The sequence below is a fragment of the Caloenas nicobarica genome, chromosome 8 (genome assembly GCF_036013445.1).
Source record: "Caloenas nicobarica isolate bCalNic1 chromosome 8, bCalNic1.hap1, whole genome shotgun sequence".
In the NCBI taxonomy this organism is placed as follows: Eukaryota; Metazoa; Chordata; class Aves; order Columbiformes; family Columbidae; genus Caloenas; species Caloenas nicobarica.
In genome coordinates this window covers 28449149-28473808 of record NC_088252.1, presented here as the reverse complement: position 1 = coordinate 28473808, position 24660 = coordinate 28449149, and the positions used below count along the sequence as shown (strand labels likewise).

Genomic DNA, 24660 nt, shown 5'->3' with positions numbered 1-24660 from the left:
AGAGTAAGGAAAAAGATACGCGCAATAAATATCACCCACCAAGATGCATATAGCTCCTTGCTTGCAGCTGGCTACCCTAGGACACCCTTTTCTTTTTTAAACACATATTAAGATGGAGCCCTCAAAATAGGTCTATAATAACAGCAAGAGATTGTGTAGAATCATAGAAACGTTGTGGTTCGAAAAGATCTTTAAGATTATCAATTCCAACAGTTAACCCAATGCTGTCAAGTCCACCCCTCCAAACCGCGTCCCCTAAGAACATCATCTATGGCAGTATTTGCACAGTCTGAGAGTTACACACCATTTTCTGAGGAAAAATATATATGAATTCTGAAGTAAAATAAGCTTACGAATTTATGGAAACTTGATTCTACATATGTTCTTATTTTTCTTTCTTGTGTCTTGGTAACTTCACCATTAAGACATTTTCTGAAAGGCTTGATACCTACAGTAATAAATGCATAGTGGGACATTACCTTTGCACATCTGCTGAGGTTTGAGGACATAACCACAGTTGCCATTTACCCTAAATTTTGCCTCATTTAATTGCATCACCCGTCCCTCAGACTGGTAGTTTAGTGCCACTGTGGAAAGAGAAGACTCCGATGTAAGATATTTACTTAGCACATACGCCAGAAGTGTAGAAGTAAGATATTCCTGGAACACCTACCTAACTGGCAGCCAACGCTCCAGTACGGTAGAGGATTGAAGTTGCTGGAGTCGATGCGATAGGCGGAGGGATAGACCCTTGTCAGCTGTTTCTGGTTGTACAGCATGAACTGCTCGGCCTTCTGCTGCATGGCCTGGTGGGCTCTCGTTTCACTGAATGACAGCACATTCCCTGTCGATCCTGTGGATATCGGTAAATCCACAAATGAGTTACAAAGCTACAATGACGGATTTTGTTTTGTCACACGCAAATCACGTACATTGCATAACTGAAGGGCGTGAGTTTCCTCTCCCACAAGGGTCTTTTGCTCTACCCTCAAGTTTCCAGACTAAAAAGGAAAGCCAAGCAAGAGCTTAAGCTAATTGCTAGGGCCTTTTCTCCTGCAGAACCCCAGACACGGTTGCTATGAAGAATCTACAGAGAAATCTGCAAACAGCAGCATGATCAAAACCATTTACTGAAGAGCTTATAGGTGGGGGAAAGACAGGCCATGCAGGGCTCTGGTTTTGCTCTTGTCCTTGTAACACATTAATAGCTGCAGACAACTCCTTTCTTTCTCACAGAAGTTTCTGCAAGCTCACCCTTTCTCTAAATAATAATAAATAAATAATCCAAACAATCTTTTCCAATTCATAAGTCTTCTCTCTGAGAAAAAGACCAACCAGAAGAGTTTCTGAGGCAAGAGTGTCCAACTTTGGGGGGTCAGTCAGACCAACTCAACTGCACCACCTCTCAGCTGGGATCAGGAAAGCCCAGATCTAGAGGAAAGGCAGCTGGAGAACTGAGCTCTGCTGAGCCATCCCTCCTTTCCAGAGGGCCCTGAGACAACAGGCAGGTTCAGCAACAGCACTGAACCAAACCGCACCCGCACCTGCCAAAAAGCTGAGCTGTCTCAGCTCAAAACGACGAGACTGGAACTCTACAAGGCCGTGTTCTTGTAGCATTTCTTGGACTGTTTCACCACCTTGCTTCCACGCTCAATTTGTCCCATTGAATTAGGAATTCATTTTATAGGAAGTACAGAATTTCACACACAGTTTGTTCACATAAGTTTGATGACCTTTTCTACAAATCCCTCTGCAACCTTCTCGATTTCCATTTTGCCTCTAACACGGCTAGTGAAACAACTGCACACTTTCTGAATAAGTAACACATGTATTTATCACAATTCAAATCTATAATGTTACTAAATGCTACTTAAAATGGTTAGTGTTAAAAGATGATGACAAACTCCATAGAACTGTGAAACCAGGAAAAGGTTCTCCTGAAAAAGTTTCATTTTTAAAATTGCTACTAAACCAGGAATGCCATAACAAACCAAGGGAAATGCTATTTCTTAGGGAATTGAAAGGTGGTGCCTTATTCTTTCCCCATATTTAAGTAAATGGGACAGGCAACTAACTGCTCGGCTTTTAAAACATCTTTGAAAAACAAGGGGAAGCTTGAGAGACATGTTTCCTCTCCAAACAGAAAAGTGAAAAAGGCAGGTGTGAGTCTGGTGCCGACAGCCTCACCGTCATCCACGATATCCTGGGCGGCCACAGAGTTGGTGTACACCACGAGGTCAGACAGAGCTCGGCACAGCTTCACCGTTTTCCTTCGACGAGCCAGTCTGCTGAGTTAATATATAAAACAAAGTGGGGAATTTTTGAATATTTGAAGCATATTTCAATCCCCCTTTCTGTTCTTTTCATCCCTGTGAACAGGGAGCCACATGGGGTAAACGTCCTGAGAGAGGGCTCCCAGATGACTGTTCCCCATGTACCTCTACAGTCACACTACACAAACAATATTTTTCATTTAAAACATAATGAAATAGCTGCACCATCACTCTTCTCGACAAAAACAAGGCAGACGGCTCTGACCTGTATCTGAAAAATCGAGCATTTCAGTGACAACAAATGCATTCTCAATGGCACTTTTTTGATTGCTTTTTCTTTACATTCTCAGATGTAATAAAGTTGGCTGGGCTGTGATGTACCCTTATTTAGCCTAACCAGTTTTCTCTGAGCACTATTTATAGCATGCAAAATGTAGATTGGCATTTTTCCATTAGAAGAATACTACTATCACATTTCTTTTCAGTTTAAGGGTAATTGCTATTTGCAACCTGTGGAAACCTACACAATCAAAATATCAGGCTGCAGCAGTCACAGCAAAATACACCCCAACAGCAGTGTCACAAATGAGCTGCTCTTAAGAGCAGATTTTCTTGAGGCAATGACACATAAATATCGGTAGTAGTAACGTGCCTCTGGCTTTAACTGAGCTGTGAACCCATGGGGATCCAGAGCTCACCTGTGGAGCTGCCCCGTTTCCCTCCCAGGAGGGTTGTGCAGGTTTTCTTCATCATCTGACGCGCTGTGGTATTTGGATGTTGCCTTCACAGCTTTCTGTTGGGAAAGAACCAAGCAGAGGCGGGTCGGCTTATGGGGTGGTTCGATAAATTCACATTACTGTAATTAACCGAGTGAGCTGCAGCAAGTTTGCAGCACAGGACCAATGTCCTGCAAGGATGTAGGATGATCCCTGGGGGTTTGACAGCAGAAAACCCAGGGTGCTATGTCAGTGTTCCCATTCGTATGGAGAAGGAAAGCCAGAGCAAAGCATCTGTGCCCTCAGCTCACTGCGGCTGACTCCAAGCCTGCAGCCACGGAGCAGGTTTATCTGCTGGTCAGCAGACAAATCCAAGCCTGAAGAAAGTTATTTCTGCAAAGTGGCCAGTCCATTGCATGCCACTGAGTACTGTGCAGCTTCCTTCCCCTTCTCCCTCCTGACGCGAGAGGACAACGTCACTCCACTGTCTCCAGTACACCGGGCACTGGTCCTGCTGAAATTCTAATGGATGGTATCGTATTTAATGCACAGTGACACACAGTAAGATCTAAATGTACAGTGCATTGCTTCCGCCTACCTCTGCTTCCCCTCCAGTTTAGAAAATTTAACAAATTCATTCATGAAGATGAGAACAGAGTCTGGGCAAAATTTTCAAACATCACCTTTCTGTTGCCTTTTGAGCCACGCATACGAGCGTTCCAGTTGTTATTACAGTGTACAGTAAAGAACATAGCTATGATAAAAAGATGAAAATCTCAAAAGCATCTTTTTTCATAAGCACCAATTATTTAATAGTTTCCAATTTCAACACATTCCATCTTTTGTAACACTCACTATAGTTTCAAGTGAGTTTCTTTAATTCCCTTCTCATCAAGAGGTAATTAACAGTATAACTGAGAGCTCCTTTTGCTCACATGGCTAATTGAGCACAGATTTCTTTTCCCCTGCTGGGTTACACCAATCACGTACATAATTTAGTTTGCTGTGTTTAGTGCTGAAATAAAGTTGACTATATTGGAAATCATTTGCATGGTTCAGTTTTGGAATCCGAAGGTCTGCACTGCAGATGTTTCCTGCAGTTACCTTGCAGGAATTGCCAGCCTTAGTGGCTTTGTCCCTCCATGGGCAGTTTTGAAAGAGTTTATACATGGACACATTTGGCACAAGAGCTGGCTGAAAACATCACAAGTCAATATCCCTGGGTGGATAATTCTGTAACGCAAAAATATCAATAGTAACCACCCTTCCCAGGCATCCCTTTAGCTGGAAAAGCTTAAGAGTGAAGTTACTGGATGTCCCTGTTGCCTCAGTCTACAATACAATCATTATTTTAAAAAAATAATAATAATAATTAAAAAATCTATATATACCGTCCTGGTTTTTTTCAGCAGAGATGATATGAGTGGGCTTTCCAACCTGCTATAGCCATTAGGATAACTAGCTGAAGTAATTAAATTATTGACACACTTTCCAGCCCTCAGTGTTCCCAGCAGTTTTCAGTGGCTGACTTTTGCCCGTGACATCTCGTTGTGCAGCATTTGTTTTCCCACCAGTGAGCACCAGTTACAGTGTGAAGTGTCCACTATTGTGCACAACACGTACTCACAGATCTCAACACATACCAAGTAATGTGCACTTAGCTCAAGCTGCTGAAAGAAACGCAACCACTTTAATCTGATGTAAGCTTATAATCCAAGTGTACACATGAGTCCTGGTATTGTCTGCCTAGAGAATTTTTGATGGCTCCTGGCTGGCTTCAAGGCAGATAAGCCGGTGGCTGATTAAGCTCCATGATGTATTTCATAATTGCTGGTTTTCCAAAACGGCTGCTCAGTTTATCAGTGACAGAAGGTGCTCCCTGCTCAGCTGCAGCGTTCGCCATGGACACGGGCATACCGCAGGCTGGGGCAGAGGATGCCGCTGGTGGCAGCGACCCAGCTGCAGACCTGCCACATGCCTCTCACAACAAGCCCGTCTGCCGATTTATTTACTTGCTATCTGCTAATTGACTCTGGGAGGAAGGAAACTTTCAGTTCAATCAGCTCGTGCTGAGGCTACACGTTCAATAAACCCAAGCCTGGAGGCAGCGTGGGAGTGTGGGAACAGGGGAGGTGGATGACAGGACCACATTTGTCAGGACGTGGGAACGGGAGGGAACATGGGCGCACTGTCCCTTTTGGCAGCTGCTGTCTGTCCAGCTGTAAAATGAAACCACGCGCTCATCGGAACAGTATTAGCTCTTGCTTGGTTCAATAGAGCCGCCACAGTGAAGACCCAGCGAAGCAGCAGACAATTTGACCTAGCAGCTACACAAACATATAAGTACTATACGGAAAACCATGAAGAGATCAGAAAAGAACACGTTTTGACAAAGCAGGAGCCCAGAGCCAGCACTCGGTCACAGCAGCCCCTTAGAGCAAACAGAAATAGAGCAACAGCCCATGCTGCACAGCACTGCCCAGGGTATGAAACACTAAAACTGGAGCCCAAATGGAACAAACTCCATCAGCTGTGTGGACAGAGGTCTGGAAAAGGAGATGCTGAGGGGTTTGTCTACACACTCTGCTGCAGGTTTGATCAGAAAAATCAGCAATTTGACATCACTAGTAAAGATGACCTTTTTGGTCAGGTAAGATTTTTTTTTTTTGAGTTTGTGTGATCATCTTTAAAGGGTTCTCCATACTGCTAGCAGCTAATATTCCTCTGAACAGCAATAAATATACCAACGGCAATCACGTAGTCTTTCCTCGTGCCCCCACGCACACCAGGCGTCTCAAGCAATAGAACATACCTGGTATCTCTAGAACACTGTCACACCTAGAACAGTAAACTGAGGCTCTCATTTTACTTACTTTGTGTTTACCGAAGTTGCCCATTAATGATCGACTATGAGACTTTTTTCCACCTTCTTTTGTGTCCAGGTTCTGCGCAGAGAAAGTGCAATAAAAAGTGTAACTAGATACCTTCAGAAGTATCTTTAAAGAGTCTGCTACAGAATAGAAGTGAGTTAAAGTCTAAACACAACATACTGATCTTTAAACATAAATTGAAATCCAAAGTCTCCTTACAGGATTTTTCTGATTTATTTATATACTTGATAGCTTAGCAATCTTTTAAGAGTAAGAAAAAATATTAACATTAACACTCAAGACAAGAATGAACCACGTAGAAAAGAGTCTAGCAAAAACAGGCAAGCAACAACACAACACAACACTTGGAAGTGTACTTGCAAACAGCCACAAAGGAAAAGGGGAAAATAAAAATCTCCTAACAGATAAATGTGGACTTTTCACAGGCAGCCTGAAGTCAGATCTTCACATTTATAGCCATGCCCCTAGGCATCAGTGAATTCCTGGCAGCATCGAGCTTTTCCTGTCAGAAAAACACAGCCCTTCATCTTCTAAAGAGCAAACCAAAGATGTAAAGGTGCTGAAGAACATCCCCCCTAGCGTTTCGGCAAGTCCTATGAACTCCAGGTATTCCCTGGTCAGTGCTGAGGTGGAATTCACTTCTGGCTGTCGTAACAATAAGGGCACTAGATGGTTTCCTCAGCTCCGGGAAAGTCAAAGATTTGTTCCTAACTCAGGCTGAAAGTCTCTGTAAAATGTAGAAGGAAACCTTAGCAGATAAAGTACTTTTCTCTCTCTGATAAGAGCGGGAGGTGACAGTTTAACAGCAAATCTAAGCCAGTACCAGGCCTGACTGACAGTGCCGGACACGTCGCTGTGCTCCCTTGGCCCCCAAAATCCCACTTGATTATTACTGGAGATGGTACATAAACTTGCATTGTGAATGGCTTTTTCTTTAATAATAGCAAGTCTTCGAGAAATGAAAGGCATATCAGTAACAAAGTAAAGGAAAATGAGATTTCACCAGCAACATAGTAGAAAAATTTCCCAACAGATCCCTTTCTGGTACATTAATTATACTGTAACTACTAGAAAAGAGCTGGCTAATGAGTTACAGAATTACTGAACCATCACAACACTTAATCATTTAGTTGTCTCCCATCTAGGTCAACAGTTGCTATAAATTAATCTTCCAGTTGTTTTAATTTATTATTACTAATTGTTCAACTCTGTATTGCTTTAAGACCCCTGAAAACAACAGTCACATCCCATCAGCCTTCACACAGGACTGCTGCAGCAAGGGAAGAGATCTAAGTGTCCCTTAATAATTTAAAATAAGTTAATTAGAAAATTCTATCATTGAATATTATTATCTGACAGATGTTTGAATAATGCACTTGCATTACTGAAGTATTTTCAGTATTCTGGTCACATCCATGACAAGTAACGGGTAATCCCAGGCATCACATCCAACACCAACATCTTACAGAAATTTGCAGTCTTTAAACAAAACTTCTGCCCCCTCAAATCCTATCTAGGGGCCAATCATTTTCCAGATACCAGAGAACATATCAAATGTAATTATTCTACCACAAACTAATATTGAAATGGCTCATATCTGATCATATTTACTAACACAGGGAGTTTGCTCTGTGAAATCCCACTTTTCAGGCCTCAGGAAGGCCCAGGGGAACAGCAAGCGGCCTGTTCTCCCTGCACAGCCGCGCCTGGAAACAACCTCCTCCGTTGGGTCAGATAGCTCCATCCTTTGCATTTTACAGCCTCTTCCCACCACAACACCGCCGTGACCAGATGCCTCCAGCATCAGCACAAGACATGTATGTTTTTTGTAGTCAAGCCTGGATTCAGGCAAAACTCTCATAGGTCCAGCTTCGGAGGATGAGATTGGTAAGAACTAAATAAACCACACAGAGTGGGAAGATGTGTGGAAAGTAGAGCTACATGTATTTGACCTTTAAGGCCACAGCGGTTACCGAGCAGGGACATCCCCCCCAGAACAATTCACTCTGTAATTTAACAAAACTGAGGTTCACATCTGGCTGAGGTGAAAGTATGGTACCCATGGATTCATGGTACTGCCTATTGATGTACTCTAAATTACGATACATTTGACTGTTTTACAAAAATAGTTTGATGTGAAAAAGGAAAATAAACATACCACTCTTGATATAAAACAGTCTGGGCACGAAAAATCAGAACCTTGCTTAGGGCAGTAGAATGCCATGTTTTAGTGCTGCACAAAACAACTACCAGCACTAAAGGCAGACAACGCTCTCAGTTATCACGGCTGGTCTTGATAGGACTAAGGCAACAGAAAAAGGATCTTTCCCCAAAAACCTAGACACAAACCAAATCGCTTGACGCCATGCTTGCAATATTGGTACTTGCTTACAACTATTGGTACTAACAAACTCTCAGAAGTTGTTCCTAAGTTATCAGCTTTCTCATCTGAAAAATGTGCAACACACATCGCATTGTCGAATGCTTAGAGCACGTGACGGCGAAAACCCACGTACCTGTTTCAGGTTAACATTTAAACCCTCATGAGTTGCCTTCAGCAGTGCTCTCACAGTGAAGCTGTCAGGATCTTCCTTGTCCCTGATTTGGGATTCTTTTATCAAAGATTCTAGTTTGGTTCTTATAAAAGATTCCACCTGGTGCTCAGTTGCACCATTGTTCTGAAAGACATTAAGAAATAAAGTTAAAGTAGATTATTACATCCATCACTGCTGGGACAGTCTGAGGACAAATGCTTCAGGCCATGCAGCGCTCCTGACATTTCCTTTCTCTGTGTGAGAAAAACCTTCTTGCATAATCCTGCCTGATTTTGCCTCTTCTGATGGCGGCTTTTACTGCCACTTCCATTTTCCTCTTTCCTCTTTAGTCGTCCTGCCACATCATTTACGCTGCCTCCCCCAAGCACAGTCCAGCACGTGGTTGCCCCAGAAGCTGCTCTTGGTGGGAGCTCTTTGTTCCAAAGCAGCTCCAGCTCTGACCTTCTCTTTCAGGAGTCAGTATGAACTCCCAGCTAATGCACTTACACACATCCTGCAAAATATCAGACAGCCTCAGCATTGCTAGATTCCTGCTCCGAACGGCAAGACACATACTGTGTTTCGCATTGGCTTTAAGAATTGCCAAATTTTGTCCTGGGTCTTTCTATTAAAGAAAGCATCATCTCATCAGAAGTGCTCAAGCCGTGTTAGTGAAGCACATGTCGGTTCCACAGACCGCTCCTATAGCGCAGCACGTAACAACGAATCAGGCATTTTGCTGGTTCAGAACTGGCTGAGCAATCTTCTCTCACCTTACTATACCCATAATTAGAGCTATGTTCATTCAATACATACTTTTCCCCCTGAACTTACACCTGTGGAAGTTTGTATCTGTATTTAAACACACCATATTCCTAAAGACTTATGGGATTGGGAGTCTTCAAGCTTCCTCATAAATTAGTGAATGCCAAATATTTCCAATTCTGTAGTAAATATTAAGAGGAATATAACATTCTGAGTCACTGAGCAAGCTGATTTTATCCTACGCTTCAAGTGTTTACTGCAAGGCTGTACTTCTGTATAAGACTGTCTTGTGGAACACAGGGGCTGAAGGAAATCCAAGTGCAATCTAACCTCTAAATAACGAAGAAATTAATTAATCATGATTTTGTCCAGTAGCATAAATGGAGTTTGTTTATCTAAGAGGGAGTGGAAATGAAATCAGCTTTTCTGTGTGGCGTACTTCAATCTGCAAAAAGATGCTGCTGACACTGCAACTTTAGCAGCATCGTGGTAGAAGAACCAGCATAAACATACAATTCTCTGAACCAGTGCAGATGGGGACTTGTGTTACCTGTAAAGCAAATCCCAAGCTATTCTGAAAAACCTTCAACTGCTAATAGCAGGCGGGAATGATACAGACAAATTAAAAGCTCAGTATGTAAATCAAAACCAGTTAATGAGAACTACAGACAGGTGTTTCTATGTGGCAACAAGGTAAACTGACTGGGCTACGTTCAAAAGTGGAGATAAATATTATACTCGTTAAATATTAATTGGAATTTGATCTATTCTTTCTGCATCTCCCTAGATAGTATCTATTTTGTTCAAAAGTTGTAACTGGTGAAGCAAGGCTGCCTCCTGACTAGAAACAAGCACCTGGTGCATGATGTGTATTAGCATTACACAGCAGCTTCTGTTTTTAGTAAAAAAACGCATTAATAAAATTAACAGCAGAAAAATAAACAAGGACTTAAGCAATAAAGGGAATAGAAAGTGATCTTCAAATGAGGACTGAAAATAATGTTTTATACCTCAAGTTTTTGTCATTTGTATGTCTCCTTTCGTAATTTTCGTCTAGAAATTGTGTAGCAATTCCATTGTGCCATTGCTTTGAGTAATAGACATTTGCAGCTGAAAAAAGCCTGACACGCTTATAGTGCTGGCATCAATGTTTTCAGTCTAGTGTACCTGAAGTACTTAAATTTGTCATTTATATGATACAAATGACAAAGTGTGCATTTCTGAACAGTGTCATTCCATAACTAAATGTGGAAGTTCTGTATGTTAATTATGTAAGTTCTGTATGTTAAAGACCAGACTTAGAGACCAAAGTTGAAAGCTCTCATCTGCCAACAAGTGTAAGTAGGATTATGGGGTATGCATGTAAGAAATGTAGAGGTGTAACAGTTCTGGGAACTGTGTATATGCACATACATAGCAGGGCTTTAATTTGCAGTCATCTTCAATCTCATCAGCGCTATCCTCATCTGAAACTTCTCCTTCCTCAGCATCTGCTCCAAGACTGTGTGGCAACTTCTTACCCTACAGTGAGGAGAAAAATATTCACAATAAATGTTTTAATGTGAAAAAGATCTTTGCAAGCTCTTTCAAAAAAAGCATACCATCTCTGAGGCAAGCCAGCAAGTATCCAAAAGATTTTTTTTTAGTTGACTCCCAGGTATTCCAGGCTTTCCCCTAAGCGAGCAGACTGCTGTATACTTAAAACTCGAGAAATCAGAAGCTGAGATCTGGTTATAGCTCTTCATTAGAGTGGAAAATACAGGTGCAAAAGAACTCCCTGCAAGCAGCCATCAACGTGAAGGAAGCAGTGAAGCCTAGTTTAATATTGCATGCTCATGCAAGGCTGCAGGCAGCAATCCAAAATTAGTTGCTAATCCAGTACTGTGAACGTCATATACCTACATTAGAAAGGAACTACTTTAATTCCATGTCTAGTTTCCAACATCCGATTAGAGTGGCGAGCATCAAACAGAGCTTATTGGCTACTTCTGGTAAAAAAAGACAGGTCAATTATCTTTTTCAGAACTTTTATCTTGAATTCTTATCTTGAATTCTCCTGTTGATCTGGCAAAGCCCAACCACAGAACCTGAGAGATGTTATACAGGTCTCTGCTCCTGTCTGCTGCCGCAGGAGGATGAGGATGGTCCCCAGCTCTAGCTGGGCTTTGCTTTGACCCGCCTTGCAAACTTCCCAGGGTGGAGGCTCCCCCACGCAGCACCACCACAGCTGGAAAAGCTTTTCCTGCCATCCAACCTGCACCTCCCAAGCTGTCACTTCTGGCATTGCCTCTTGCTTTACCGTCTGCTACTTAGTAAATCAACCTCTTAAACTTTTGTGTCATGACTTCTGTGTCTTCCTCACTGGCTGCAGAAATATTTGCAGTCTACCTGTTTCATCAGTGACAAAGGTAAATAAGAATTGCACCCAGATTTCTGCAGGAATGAAGAGGATTGATTTGTAGACTGCATTTTGAAATTAATAATGCTGCCTGGCTAATTACTGGGTCAAATTCACTTCACACTGGCACCTTTATACTGGCTTAAATCCATGAATATTATTAGAATTACTCTTTATGTACACTAGCAAGGTGAAAATTATGCCGTTACTGCTTTTTGGCTAATGAATCGATACTGTGTTTCAAATGTATAAAACAGAGTGAAATAACATCAAAAAGATGAGAAAAGTTCACATAAGAACGGCGCAGCACCAAAGCTCTCTTGCCTTTTGTGCATTGACACAGTATTTCAAGGCAGGTGCGCCAAGTTTTGTCGCATGACTGACACGACACACTAAAACACCAACACTACCTGCTTCTTAGTTCATTAACCAGCAGGTACACAACAAAACTTATTCAGCGAAATTCAAAATCACAGCTGAACACTCAAAGGTTTTCTAATTCAGAGTCAGCTCTGTACTATACATTGAAATATGTCCACGACAAGCTAAAATTGTGAATCCTTGTAGCCAGCTTGATACAGAGGATAGAAGGGGAAAACAATATGTAAAGAGCTCACAGCGAAGTAATTGCCCCATGTGTCAAAGTAAATTAGACAATCCAATAAGCCACAACTTGATTAATCATCCTCTCAAATGTCTGCCTTGCTTTTCTTTCTTATTATATCCAAATTGGTCTTTGAAATTCCTTTCAGAGCAAACGTGTTTATAGCAAGAGGCTCGAGCAATCCCGCATACAGCACTAACTCCGGAGCTCAGGGGCCTCCTCTCGGCTACTCCTGCACCAGCACAGCTCCTGAACCGGGAAAAGTTTCATTTAATGAACTGCTGCTCATTTCAGGGTGAGGGGAAATGCGTGAAAACGCAAGAAATTTTCAAACGCTTTTATAGTGCTCCAAAATACTTTGTCTAAGGAGGGACTGTTGGATAAGGTTTAGATACTATAAGCATACGAACCATACAAAACAATATCCACTAATAACAAAAATAGACAAATTAAAAAAAAAAAAAAGAGATAAAGTGTCAGGTTCAGGCAACTGTGTCACAGTTCCTGCATAATGATGCATTTTTCTGTTCTCAAAAGAACAAGCTCAGAATTTTAACATAGTGCATCTGTACTATTCCACATGGTACTGCTGAATTGATTCTCCAAAGCTGAAGAAAGTCTATGATAAAGATGACATGCTGACTTTTGTTGCTTTTTTAAACACTGTCAGTAGCCAGTTACCTTCACTAGGATTTTCCCTTTCAAGTTTTGAGGGCTAGGAAGCTGTCTGGAATCTCCAGTGATTACAGATGACAAGTCGAGTTTGTCACCAAATATCTCCTTCAAGTACTGAGCGATCTTCTTCTGCTGTTGAATACTGCAATGGTTTTCAATAGACAGTATCACCGGAAACCTAGAAACAAAACCCCCAGACATTGTCATAACTATGTTCTAAGAGAGAAAACCTGCACGGCTTACCAATAAACTGATTTAAAGCAGTTTGCTTTTGCATTGCCGGTAGTCTGGAAACAAACCCCCTTTGGGAGGAAGGGCTCTGCACGTGAACTCCACATCCCCGCTCGGTCAGAATTTCAGTCCCGGGGCGACTCTGCCCTCTCCCTCCAGCCCTACCCACCAGCACACAGGGTGACAACGTTTGGAACCGCTGGTCACCGAGCGTGAGGCACAGAGAAACCTGCAATAAAGCTCAGCAGCAGCGCTAAGCCTTTTTGTTCTATGTGGCTGAGCAGAAATTACACGATTCCTTTGCAAGCCCCATGCAAAGTCTTCACAAGCTGTAAGTGATCAGCAAGCTGCTCCTGGAGAAATGCATTCTGAAATCAGATTTGAAGGAACTGCTGACTCCTCTCTGCTTATCTTCCAGAGAGTGATAGCTGTGTGAACAGTTTGCCTTTTTCTTAATAAGTGCAGCTACAGTGAGCCAACCCAAATCTCTGAAGGTTGCCAGACTCTGGAGAAGGAGAATATTTGGCAATACTTTCCACAAGACTCTCCCAGGCTCCACAAATTTACAGCTCAAGTTTCTTGAGCTAAAGATGTTGTTTCTGTATAGAACAGCCTATTTCTCCCACAGATGTGCCCAGTTGTTTTTCAAATTCTTGGCAGCCCCAGAATCCTATGGCAAGGAACCCCAGAGCCCAACTACGCACCGAATGAAGAACCACGACTTTCAGTTCTGAATTTACCACCTCCTATTTCTAAACAACAACAACAAACTCTTGGACTCAGGATCTTTGGGGGTTTGTTTTCCACATGCCCATTGTTGGGTCACCTTTTTTTTTTAATAAATAAAGAAAAGCAAGCATTTTCCCTTTATTCTCTCCAAACTACTCAAAACTATATACCTATTCATGATTGGAGACTTGTATAAATATGGTTAAACTCCATGATCTTCATAATAAACTCTTATATAGTACCATGGCAAACAAAACAGGATTTGAACATTACACCAAAACTCGGTTTTTATTTCCTCATATTACACAAGACAGTTTTTCAATTTTCCTGCTGAAATAAAGTATTTTCCTTAGGTAGAGAATATGACAGTATTGATTTTAAAGCAGAATTTCCCTGTGGATATGAGTGGAAAGTTCTGTTCAAACAAAGGACCAAAATAATCTGTAGATATTCAACAGTCTCAGACTGTTCAAAATATTACTGAGTTTACAATGTATGAAAGGTCTTTCTAACTTAGGTTGAAATTTCTGATTTGATTGATGAAAAGAGCTCATGCAGTTGAACAATAAATATGACTCAGGCAATAAACAGGGGAATAGAATCAACTTTATAATTTCTCAGTGTGTTTAAAGGAACACAGGTACTTCCTGATGCCAATTGTTGATTTTGACACGGCTACTCAGAACAGACAGGTATAGCTTCAAAACTGACTCTACACTTACTCATTTTTGATGAAGGCGTATTTATTGATAGTTTCTGCCACATCACGGAAGAGTATTTTAGAAGTCAGAGTATAGCCATGGTGCACTACTGGCTCTCCATCCGGACCATCCCAGCAATCCACTATTAAGACAAAAAGGCAATGCATTAAGAGACGCCTGTGACCTTAGAGGTTTCTGCTGCTCTTGCCTGCCAGCAGAACTCACATTCACTACCCAGCCACGCAGGAGTTAACAAGTTTCATTTAATCTATTATGACCTAGCAATTGAGTTAAGACTAACAACTCAGTCTTTTTGTATGTCATATGAGAAATCTGCAACCCAAAACTGTTTTTTCCCCTTATACTAAACTGAGTTTTTTCTCTCATGTATAAAATTACCAAGGTCTAATAGGTCAAATAATGTCTACAGCTATCTCTTGGAAAAGTGGCTTCTGCTTCTGGAAACAAACCATTTCAAAACAACTTAGTCTTTTTCCACTCCCAATTAAACTTGTAGTTTTATAACTGACTAGAGTAAGAGTAGCATCAAATCCATCACATGCAGAATGGACTAGGACGGTAATACTTTTCTGAATGAATTACTGTACCCTGGATTTACACCAAACTAGTCACTAGTGTTGCCTCCACAGGAAGTTAAAAGCTTCACCAAAAGAAAGCTAAAGAGTTATTACCTAGACTGGATGGCATCTGCAACAGTCTTGAGGTCAAGCAAAATAACATGCGACTGTGCGCTATAGTGAACTTTCCTACAGAGGGGAAAGTAGTGATAGAACACCCAGTTTTCTCAAGTTCATTTTCTCCAATTAATTTTTAAATTCAGATTAACAAATTGTTCTTCTAGAGATTAGTTTTGTAATACTAGTCATCAAAATTTAATATTGAGTTTAAATTTGTCCAAAGACTTTATTATACCCAGAATCTTGAAGAGAAAAATACTAACGTTCTATTATTATTTAAATCACACAGAACTTAAACAAAATCCAATGTGATCTCCAGGCTATCAGACAAACAGTATCTTGTTTTCTTCTACCAGCATCCAGCCGATGAAACATCATCCCACCTCTCTGCTGTGGCACAGCAAACCCAAGTTCCTCGACTGTGAGGCGGTGCCAGAACTCGATCCAGAGCTATTTCCTCACCTGTCCTCCTCCTATGGGCACTTTTCATCTCCCTTTGCATCCGGAGGAACTGCCTATGCAACCACCTGCTTTCCCATTCAGCTTACGAAAGAAAAAGGTCTTAGGTCTCTCTTAGGAATCATTCCTGGGAAGCAGGAACCTCCAGCCTGGGGAACTACAGAGCAGAACTGCAGGGTCCCAAACACATGTCTGTCCGTTGCCTCAGTGGGGCTTGTGCAACAAAAACGCTTCACATAAACATGGAACAGAAAATGGAAAACTTGCACTGGCTGAGAAAAGCATAACAACAGAACAGCAGGCAGGAGAAAATAGTGGTGCCTATGAAGTTTGGCTGAGAAGGTCATTCCCAACAGAAAAATTCCCATTTAGGATGCTAGAAAACAGGAGTTTACTACTGAAGTTAGACAGTGAAGCATTAAGGCTTTGAGTTTGCCACTGGCTTTGCGTTTAAAAGAAATATCCATCATACTTCTCACAACCAGCAAGTCACACGAAAAATATACCTTCAATACATCGGCAACCATCCTGCAGCACCCGCGCGTACATCTCCACCCTGGACTGGGACAGCAGTTGGTCTCCTGTCAGGTACGTGTTGTGAGACGAAGCAATGAAGTAGTTACAAAGGGGTTGGTCCATGTCCTGATGCACTTCGCAGTGCAGCGGATTAAATATATCACATGCAGGACTGCGCATGAAGTTGGTGAAACCTTGGAACAAAGAGAAATGTCTTTGCTGTAGATGCAGCATATCTTATCAACAAATCATTTGCACTCAGTGCTAACTCGCGTTCCCAAAATGACTGAGTGGCACAGCAGGGATTCATTCTCCTGCACCCGTGTTTCCAGCACACTAACTGCTGTGTGTGGCTTGGCTGCTTCACTGCAAACCGCAGAGGCTGCACGGCCCGAGTCCACTGCTGGCACACACAGGTATTGCTCTCTGGAGACGATGGAAGTTCTGACACCTTTGAGAATGTTACATTCCCAAGATGCAACCCTTGTCCTCAGACAGTTTTCAAACAGCTTTGAGCTAGAAAAGACTGTAATCTAGAAAGACACACTTATCACTTCCAAAACAAAAAAAAAATCTCAAGCATTTGCATAACATGACATTGAGTTAAGCCTCTTCAGAAATTAATTATTAACAACAACCAATAGTAAAAAAAGAAAGTAGGTTCTAAAAGAAGCATAAAAGCAACAAATAGTAGCTATATGAGAAGACTGAAAAAGCCCACAGACCAACACAGCCACTGCCCAACCTGTTTTCAAATCCAGCGTTTCATTCCCCCCTTAAAAGGGGAAAATGACCAAAACGCACATGCAAAAATTCTCTGAAACCCTAGAGAACTCCCTACACAAATCGAGGGCACAGACTAAGACAAGTGTGCGCAAACTGCCTTCTGCAGTTCAGACAAAACCGCTCCGCTAATAAGCGGAACAGAAGGTGTTATTGGTTTTTTGTTAGAATCAGTGCAAGAAAATATCCTCCCTCACAATCATTCCATGAGATAAAAACAGTCTCTTCATCTAGATGCTGCTGTGAGCAGACAGCATGCAGCTAAACCACAAGCCATTACTGTTAGAAAACCTGTCATCTTCTTGAGCTAGTATCCCCTTATCCGCTCTCAATTCTTGTTAAAGCATTGGTGTAACAGACAAACTGGGTCAAATACTTCAGCAGCATCAGTCCGCATTTCCTGGGATGCTGAATTGTGCCTGGGAGGGCGAGGGACCTGCTCGGAGGAACACAGCTGGGCAGGAGGGAGGGAGGCAACCTCAACCTGACCTTCAGCAAGAGGCAAAGGATTTGAGATGCGCACCACGTCTCCCCCAATGGAGCCTCCTGACGGGAACAGGTCAGAGCTGCCCCGTTCTGCTCCGTCACAAGTGTAACATCTTGTAAATAAGAGGAGGCAGAGGAAATTCCTCAAACACCGGGCAGCAGAAGAGATGTAGGATATGATGCTGCAAGAGTCTAGGTTTGGAATTCTGCAGATCTGCCAGGGCTCTGTGCTGCTGTGGCAGCCCTAGCTTACCGTTTTCTCTGTGCTGCAAGTTTATGTCCCTATAAATGAGATCAGCATTGAACAGATAGTTTTAAAAATATCTCTTTTGAGAATAAGAAACATAAAATATTCCCGAAGGACAGGGCAAATAATATTAGCCCTGAAAGCAACTCAAACACAAAAGAAACAGCAGTAAGATTAAAAGCAACAGAAATGCTTTCAGAAGTATTTTTTAAATGTCATGGCTCGTCTGTTTTGCTTTCCTTATTTCAGCCTAAGTGCAGTGCCCAGGGTTGCACCAGAAGCTTCTTGAAGACCTGGGAGGCCATACTCAGGGTTAAAGTACCATGCAGAGGAAGAAGATTTCTCCTTCCCCCCCCTCAAAATCACCGTGTAAATTATGCTGCTTAAGGAAAGCTATTAACACACCACAGCATCTCATCTGGTTTGTTCCAGTTCAGATTTTGGTTTGATACCAAGCAGGATTCTGGATAATTATACCATCTACAAATGCTTTCGCAAAGAAAGCAAAGAAGGTATTAAAACCCAAAGAAAATGCAACTATCCGTATTTTGTTTCACATAAGTATAAATCAAAGGACTGCATAGGAGCAATTCCAGGTCTACAGAGATGGAGCAGAATGAAAACTTTGCTTTTATTACTTCAGTTAGAACAGGCTATAATATAAAATATATGCTATAGAATGTTTTATGGTTGTGTTTTACAAATACACAGTTAGCAATAAATCCACACAGGCCTAAGGCATTCACATTAGCGTATGATGGCTGATATATTGCCGGATAACATCAGCTGCTAATTCACTCCACCTACTCTCGTCTCTCCCACGTCTCACAAAAATGCACCTACGCTACTGACTGCTGATATTCTGTGTAACTTTCAATCACAGTCAAATATTACAAGCTGCTCCAAAACACTGTTAAAGCTTTTCTATTCCACTACAAGAAAAAAAAAACTAATTCCGAAATCAAGAACTTTACCTTCAATCCCAAGAACATTTTGCTTCTTGTTTTCTTCTGATACTTCAAACTTCTGTATGATGTCAAGACAATATTCTGGTGTCACATTATTCATCTGCACAAAAACAGTAGTGTTGGTGCACTTGATTTTTCTATCATGTCACCCACATGTCAAAATCTACTTTAGGCTTCTGGGTCCAGTTGAAAAACTTCATGATCAAACATTGAGTTCAGTCAAATATGAACAGGACAATCAGTAACACTACTGTAACAAAGACTGCAAGATTTTGATGTGATTTTTGTCAGTGCTGCACAAGCCACATGGCTCTTACCTTCAAGAAGAAAAATAGGAGTGAGAGGTAGCAATCACTTGAAAGCTGGATCATTCTAGTTTAAAGATAAAAATTAGCCGCTAATCATATTTAATAATGGTTACACTAGGCAATAGTGCTGAAATGAGAACTATGAAGTTATATTCTTTAATATAATCTACTTAAACATGCGAAAAGCTTTGGCAGGGTTTGATTTCATTTTCATACATTTTCCAGTTCTGTGATTTCATTACTTCCCAGAGAGTTCACTGTAATATACAGCCTATGAGATAAATAATTAGATTCTGAAATGAAAACCAGCAGTTCTTCTGAAACAAATAAGAGTTTTGTCCTCAGCTTCAACTAGCCCACAACTGAAGTCCTAACTGACTGGTGGGGCCAGAGTATCACCATACACTTATATTTCCTCTAGAATTAAGGTTAAAAGTAGCTTCCATCACTCAACTTTTCCCACCCCACTGCTCCCATAAGTTGTAGAGAAGCAAAGTGAGAAGAACTCAGATTGGGTGTATTTCATTTAGTGGTGACACTAAAACCTTTGACAGCTTATCCAAACCACGGTTGCGTTTACTGTTTGCACTCTGCATCCTTTGTCAAAGTCAGCTCCAACAGCCCGGCACCGAGGCAGTGGAACAATGGAGCACGCAGGTCCCTCTCTGTGTCACCCCCGTTAACACCACTGCTTCAGGCAAACACAGGAGGGAGGTCAGTCAGCCTGCAGATTACACAATAGTTATTGTTTAAATCGGAAAACGGTCCCTCTGCAAACTGTTTTCTTCCTAATGGACTGCTCCTTCAGATGGCAAAACCAATTCCATTTACTCTGCTGTGTCTGTAGCCTTTGATGTATTTGTGCTTTCCATTATTTCCCATAGCTCGGTATTCCCAGCATCAGCATTTGGCTCTATGGAAATCTAAAATTAGGTTGAGACTCTTGACCTGGTCTTCTCCAAGGGCCTGATCCTGCCAAGCGCTGAGCTCCTCCTCAGAAATGTGGGTGCTGTGACTGACCACATCTCATAACACCCAAAAGGCTATGGCCTCGCTATGAAAAATCGCCAGAGGAGGGGGAAAATTAAACAAGTCAGTGTTAGAAGTATAGTAACAGAAGGCAAGTGAGCAGTTCAACTCCTATGGGGACAAGTTGAAAAACTTGGAGATATTTCCCAGCCTTTCTCCCCTTCACACTTCCCTCTGTTCTCCTGCATGGCTGGGCCCCCTTCTTCTCCAAATACTTTATTTAGATCTTCAAGCTAAGCCAACAGACACCTGCAGGAATTACACAGGATAATAGAAATGAGAACAATTCAGTAGAGAAAATACCCGATTATCCTAGGTCAAGTAGATGCTGCTGTTGATTGCAAACACTGTTCATGGCAGGCCCTCCTCAGCACAAGCTGGCCAGGATTCACTTGTTCATTATCCCCCACAGCTCCTTGCTGGCACTTGTGTGCTCTAGGAACAAAAATGTCTCATCTAGTCCAAAGCTGCATCTGCCAGGGAAACATCCACTGATTTGTGCTTTTTAACTGTTGCTTAGGAGAAATTATGACTTTGGCTAGTAATATGAATTTGTTTTCATTCGCTTTAAAGTATTGCACTAGAAATAATATAAACAGTAATGATCATGGTTGATGGCTGAATATTTAGATACTAGATTAGATATCTAGATTACTAGAGATGTGAGACAGCAGAGCTTCCAGAATCTCTTAGATACGAGATTACTTTCTATATTCCTGACGCAAAGCTTTAACTTTGATACAGCCTTTGAATGACTGATAAGACCTTGGTTTTTAGGTAAATGAACTAGCAATTAATTTTCCTAAAATAAGGTCCTACAAAAAAGCAATGTTAGCCTTAATCTTCAGTAGGAGAAAGAAGAAGGAAACCACTTTTGATTTCACCAGTCTCCTTGGAAGCAGCTCAGACAAATCTATTGCCAAAAATCTGATGCCACCTGAAGCCGCAGCGCAGAGCCAGCTAACAGGAGAACCCCCTTCTCTACAGGCCCACAAGCCAAGAATGGGAATTGTTCTCATTGCCCATTCTCATTGGAAAGCAAATAATAGAAAGGAAAGTATTATAGAAGTTAGGAAAAGGAAGGAGAAGTTAGAAAATGCTAATGACAGGTGTTCCTAGACATGATGCCAACCCACTTGTGTCAACAGTGCTCTGATTGTTTAGGCTTTAGTTGTTCACAGTTGATCATTCTATACGAAAAATCAAAATATAAACAATCAAAGCAAAGACATTCTTCCAATTTCAGATGTCAATGTAGAATGTCACGACATACTGAGTCATCACATAAATCAGTGTACTGCTTATCCTTTTGCGGAAGGCTGAGCGAGGGAGGAAGGCATGAGCTCCCTTTCCAGCTGAAAGCACACAGGTTTTTGTGGAAGGTAGCAAAGAGTGACCAGGCATGATGACCTGGTATTGTCTTCCTTCTCCGATATTAACAAGTTCCACAGTCTCTCCTCTTTTCAAAGTCCACGAACTAACGCTGACATTCTTAAAGTTTCCTGCTCCTTTTGGGGTACTGGTTCCTGATATCCTTCAGTACACACTGTCTCAGATCATAGCCCAACATCACCAACACGCCCTGGCATATACCGTCTCATTATATCCTTTTATAACTTCTTCCAAGGAAGCAGGTACAGTTGTTTCAAAACATTCATTTTCTAAAAGTGTACTTAATCCTCACTTCTTGTCACATTTTCACTATTCACCACATCACTAGTTATTCCTGCAACACTGTATAATTAGTGCAGACAAATCATCAGACTACACTTACTCTCTTCAAGGAGGTTTAACTCAAAATGCACTAGCCCATAGTGAATAATTAAGGAAAAGCTTTATATAATTATATGTGCATGTTCCGACTGTGTAATTGTTACAAAACCACTTTCTCTCCAGTCCAATTAAAGTGAGCAGGGGCATTATTTTTTGCCCCCAGTTTCACTTGGGCTGTGTAGGGCAGCAGCTGTCTTAGAGGCACTGGTGTGGTACCAATACGGCAGCATAGCATCAGCATTTCGTCTGGTTCCTGTCACTCAGGAGGACGACAAGGCATGTCACACAATAACGCAGCACGATTCTGGAGCACACAGAGAACGCTGCCAGAGGTGAGATCTCAGTGGGTTCTTTCTCAGAACAGATGAAAACTGTATTGCAAAGTAACTGATCCATCGTAAGGCAGCAGGTGACAAGCAGGCACACGGGAAACCTCGCCCTCAGAAAACCAAAACTAAACATTTCAGGTTTATAACACCAAATCAGCCTCAAAACTGAGTAAATCTACCAGCACAAGTGTCAAAGAGGTCTCTGCTATGACTGAAGTAAAAGCACTTGATGCGATATGGATGCAGTTGCTGGGGAGGACCAGCTCAGACACAGCTGCTGGTTTATTAGTACAGGGCACTCGTGCAGGGACAACCCTCAGGCGTACAGATGTGACCAGACATCCAGATGTAACTGGACATCCAGGGATGGGCCTCCCTCCCAGCCACTTGTGCCAAGCGGACTGCAGGACCACAGTCATTCCAGGAAAGCAGGCTAATTTCTGTTCTTCTGACACATGAAGCCATATAACTGCAATCTCAATAGCAGTGAGCTGAGTTTAACTGCACCTAAGTGGAAATAATCTGACTTGCAAGCTCTGGGGTGAAGTAAGAAAAGAGAAGCCAGCTTAGCAAGTTACCAATAAACCCAAACTCCTTTTGTTCTATCCTCAGGCTGCAGAATATTTAAAAGCCTTGCCAAAAGAGTAGCAGATGGAGTTGGACAGACTGTCCACACATTTCCAAGCAGCCAGACAAGACCAAAAACGAAATACTGTTTGGTTGAAGGCATTTGAGAGCTGCATTATGATTTGAACCATTATCAGCTTTTGGAGGCAGTCTTGGAACACCTGAGGACGTTGTTATCACATCTGTGTTCTGAAAACATCCCAGGGTAAAGCTGGTCCAACACTGTTAATGCTGGGCAGCGTGAACAAAGGCAAAGGAAGTGCAATGTGCTTCTAAACTACACTGCCGAGAGGTTCATCTACAGGAGATCACGCTTTTATTCCAAAACCAAACAATAATGTTGGGCAGAACATTTATAACCGATAGTCCTGTCCGCATTCAGCATTTTGAGTCATGTATAGGCAGAAGAGGGTGCAGTACGCCAGACTTGACAGTCGACTTGTTTTTTGGCCGCATCAGTAGTTTCATAATGTCCTTGTGCACCCACAAAGACAGCTCTTCTGCCTCTTTCACATGTTTTTCTTCCTGCTCCAGGTCCCTGAGTGCCCTCTCGTACCACGGCTCTTCAGCTCTTCCTGGGCACTTTGGCATCTCCATGCCCATGCTCTCCCTGGGGCTTTCCCAGTGTCAGCCTCGCTGCGGCTGCTGTCAAGGGTACTCCACTGAATGGCACCAAGTAGAAGGCAGTCATTAAAAAGGAAACAAAGGAAAAGGCTGTGAGCTCAGAAGACTTAGGGCATTAACATAATGGGTAAAAAGATGAAAACATTTTGTGCTTTCAAGTTGTAAATAGCAGAATTGCCATGGCCAGACTGCTTGCAAGAATGTGTGTGTTGGGGCTACCGCAGTGAGATCAGGGATGCATTTGGGCTGGGGAGTCATACACACCAGGGAATTGCCACAATGGGGGAAATTCAATGAAACAGCTCAGACTGTTGATATCTTATGCTAGGGCTAACTCAGAAAAAGCAGTCATCACAGGTGGGATCCCAGAACGGCACAGGAGGTTATCCAGTGATTGAGGCAAAACACAGCAGCTACCTCCAGGAAGCTCAAGCAGGTTGGGATGTTAGTTTCCATTTTTGAGAGGCTGTTTTGCAACAATATTCTGCAAGGCTGCACAGGGTGAGCAAACCACCCAGGACCAATTGCCAGAAACGAAAGAGTCCTAGGGATGACAAAGTTCCTTCCATGCTCCTCACTGTCCAGTGTACAAGTTCTCTCCAGGGGTTCCACAGACCAGCTTTGTAGTAATTTGGTCTTGTTCAATATGGGCATGAAAATCTCCATGGAAGCAACATATTTAGGAATGGCTAGAGATTTTTTTTTGTTCAAAAAGTTTCGTTCATAAGCACAGAGGAAAATCTCTGATCTTGACCCAACTTTGCCTCTTAAGTTACTTATGTTTGTTTTGTTTGTTTGGGTTTTTTTTTAATTCCTTATCAGTGTGTCTGTTCCTGTGGTTCCCTGAGCCCCACCTCTCACAATTGATTCTCTCTGAGGAACTTCAGATAGAAATTCAACCTTCAGATGCAAAGTTTTCTTTGCGCAAGTCCCACACATCTGTGAGGAATACCTGGAAAACAGATTCATCTTGATGTGTTGCTGCATTAAGCCGTGCACAGGCACACCATTTGTAGATAATCAGAAATAGTTTGCTCTTCTTATTTTGTCATGTGTTTCTAGATTTAAAACATATCACGTATCATCCTAGTTTAGAGCATTATCTGCCAAGACCTTCACTCCTGAAAGGCATCTCCTGGAAATACAAACATCCCCTCACAACAAACAATCCAGACAAGTTATGCCAAGAGAAAGCAACCACGCTAAGACACACGATAATCAGCTGTAACTAATAAGTGTGACTGTTACCTGAATGCCATTATAAACTAACATTAATCGTCTCGTCCTACACTTGCT

General features: G+C 42.0%; 1 protein-coding gene across 5 annotated transcripts in view; it reads right to left on the bottom strand.

Annotated features, from left to right (window-relative positions):
• PLCH1 (phospholipase C eta 1) overlaps positions 1 to 24660 on the bottom strand; it is a 52189-nt gene that overhangs the window by 11238 nt on the left and 16291 nt on the right. For 3 of the 5 annotated variants that reach the window (XM_065639899.1, XM_065639897.1, XM_065639900.1), the window contains exons 6-16: positions 18681 to 18774; positions 16181 to 16384; positions 14539 to 14659; positions 12863 to 13034; positions 10593 to 10700; positions 8397 to 8558; positions 5863 to 5934; positions 2972 to 3066; positions 2188 to 2288; positions 674 to 853; positions 480 to 587 (exon numbers count right to left, since the gene is read on the bottom strand). In XM_065639899.1, coding sequence (XP_065495971.1) covers positions 480 to 587; positions 674 to 853; positions 2188 to 2288; positions 2972 to 3066; positions 5863 to 5934; positions 8397 to 8558; positions 10593 to 10700; positions 12863 to 13034; positions 14539 to 14659; positions 16181 to 16384; positions 18681 to 18774 — 1417 coding nt within the window. Of the gene's footprint in view, positions 1 to 479; positions 588 to 673; positions 854 to 2187; positions 2289 to 2971; positions 3067 to 5862; positions 5935 to 8396; positions 8559 to 10592; positions 10701 to 12862; positions 13035 to 14538; positions 14660 to 16180; positions 16385 to 18680; positions 18775 to 20314; positions 20401 to 24660 lie in introns of those variants that run through there. The other 2 variants (XM_065639901.1, XM_065639898.1) reach the window with 2 other exon arrangements.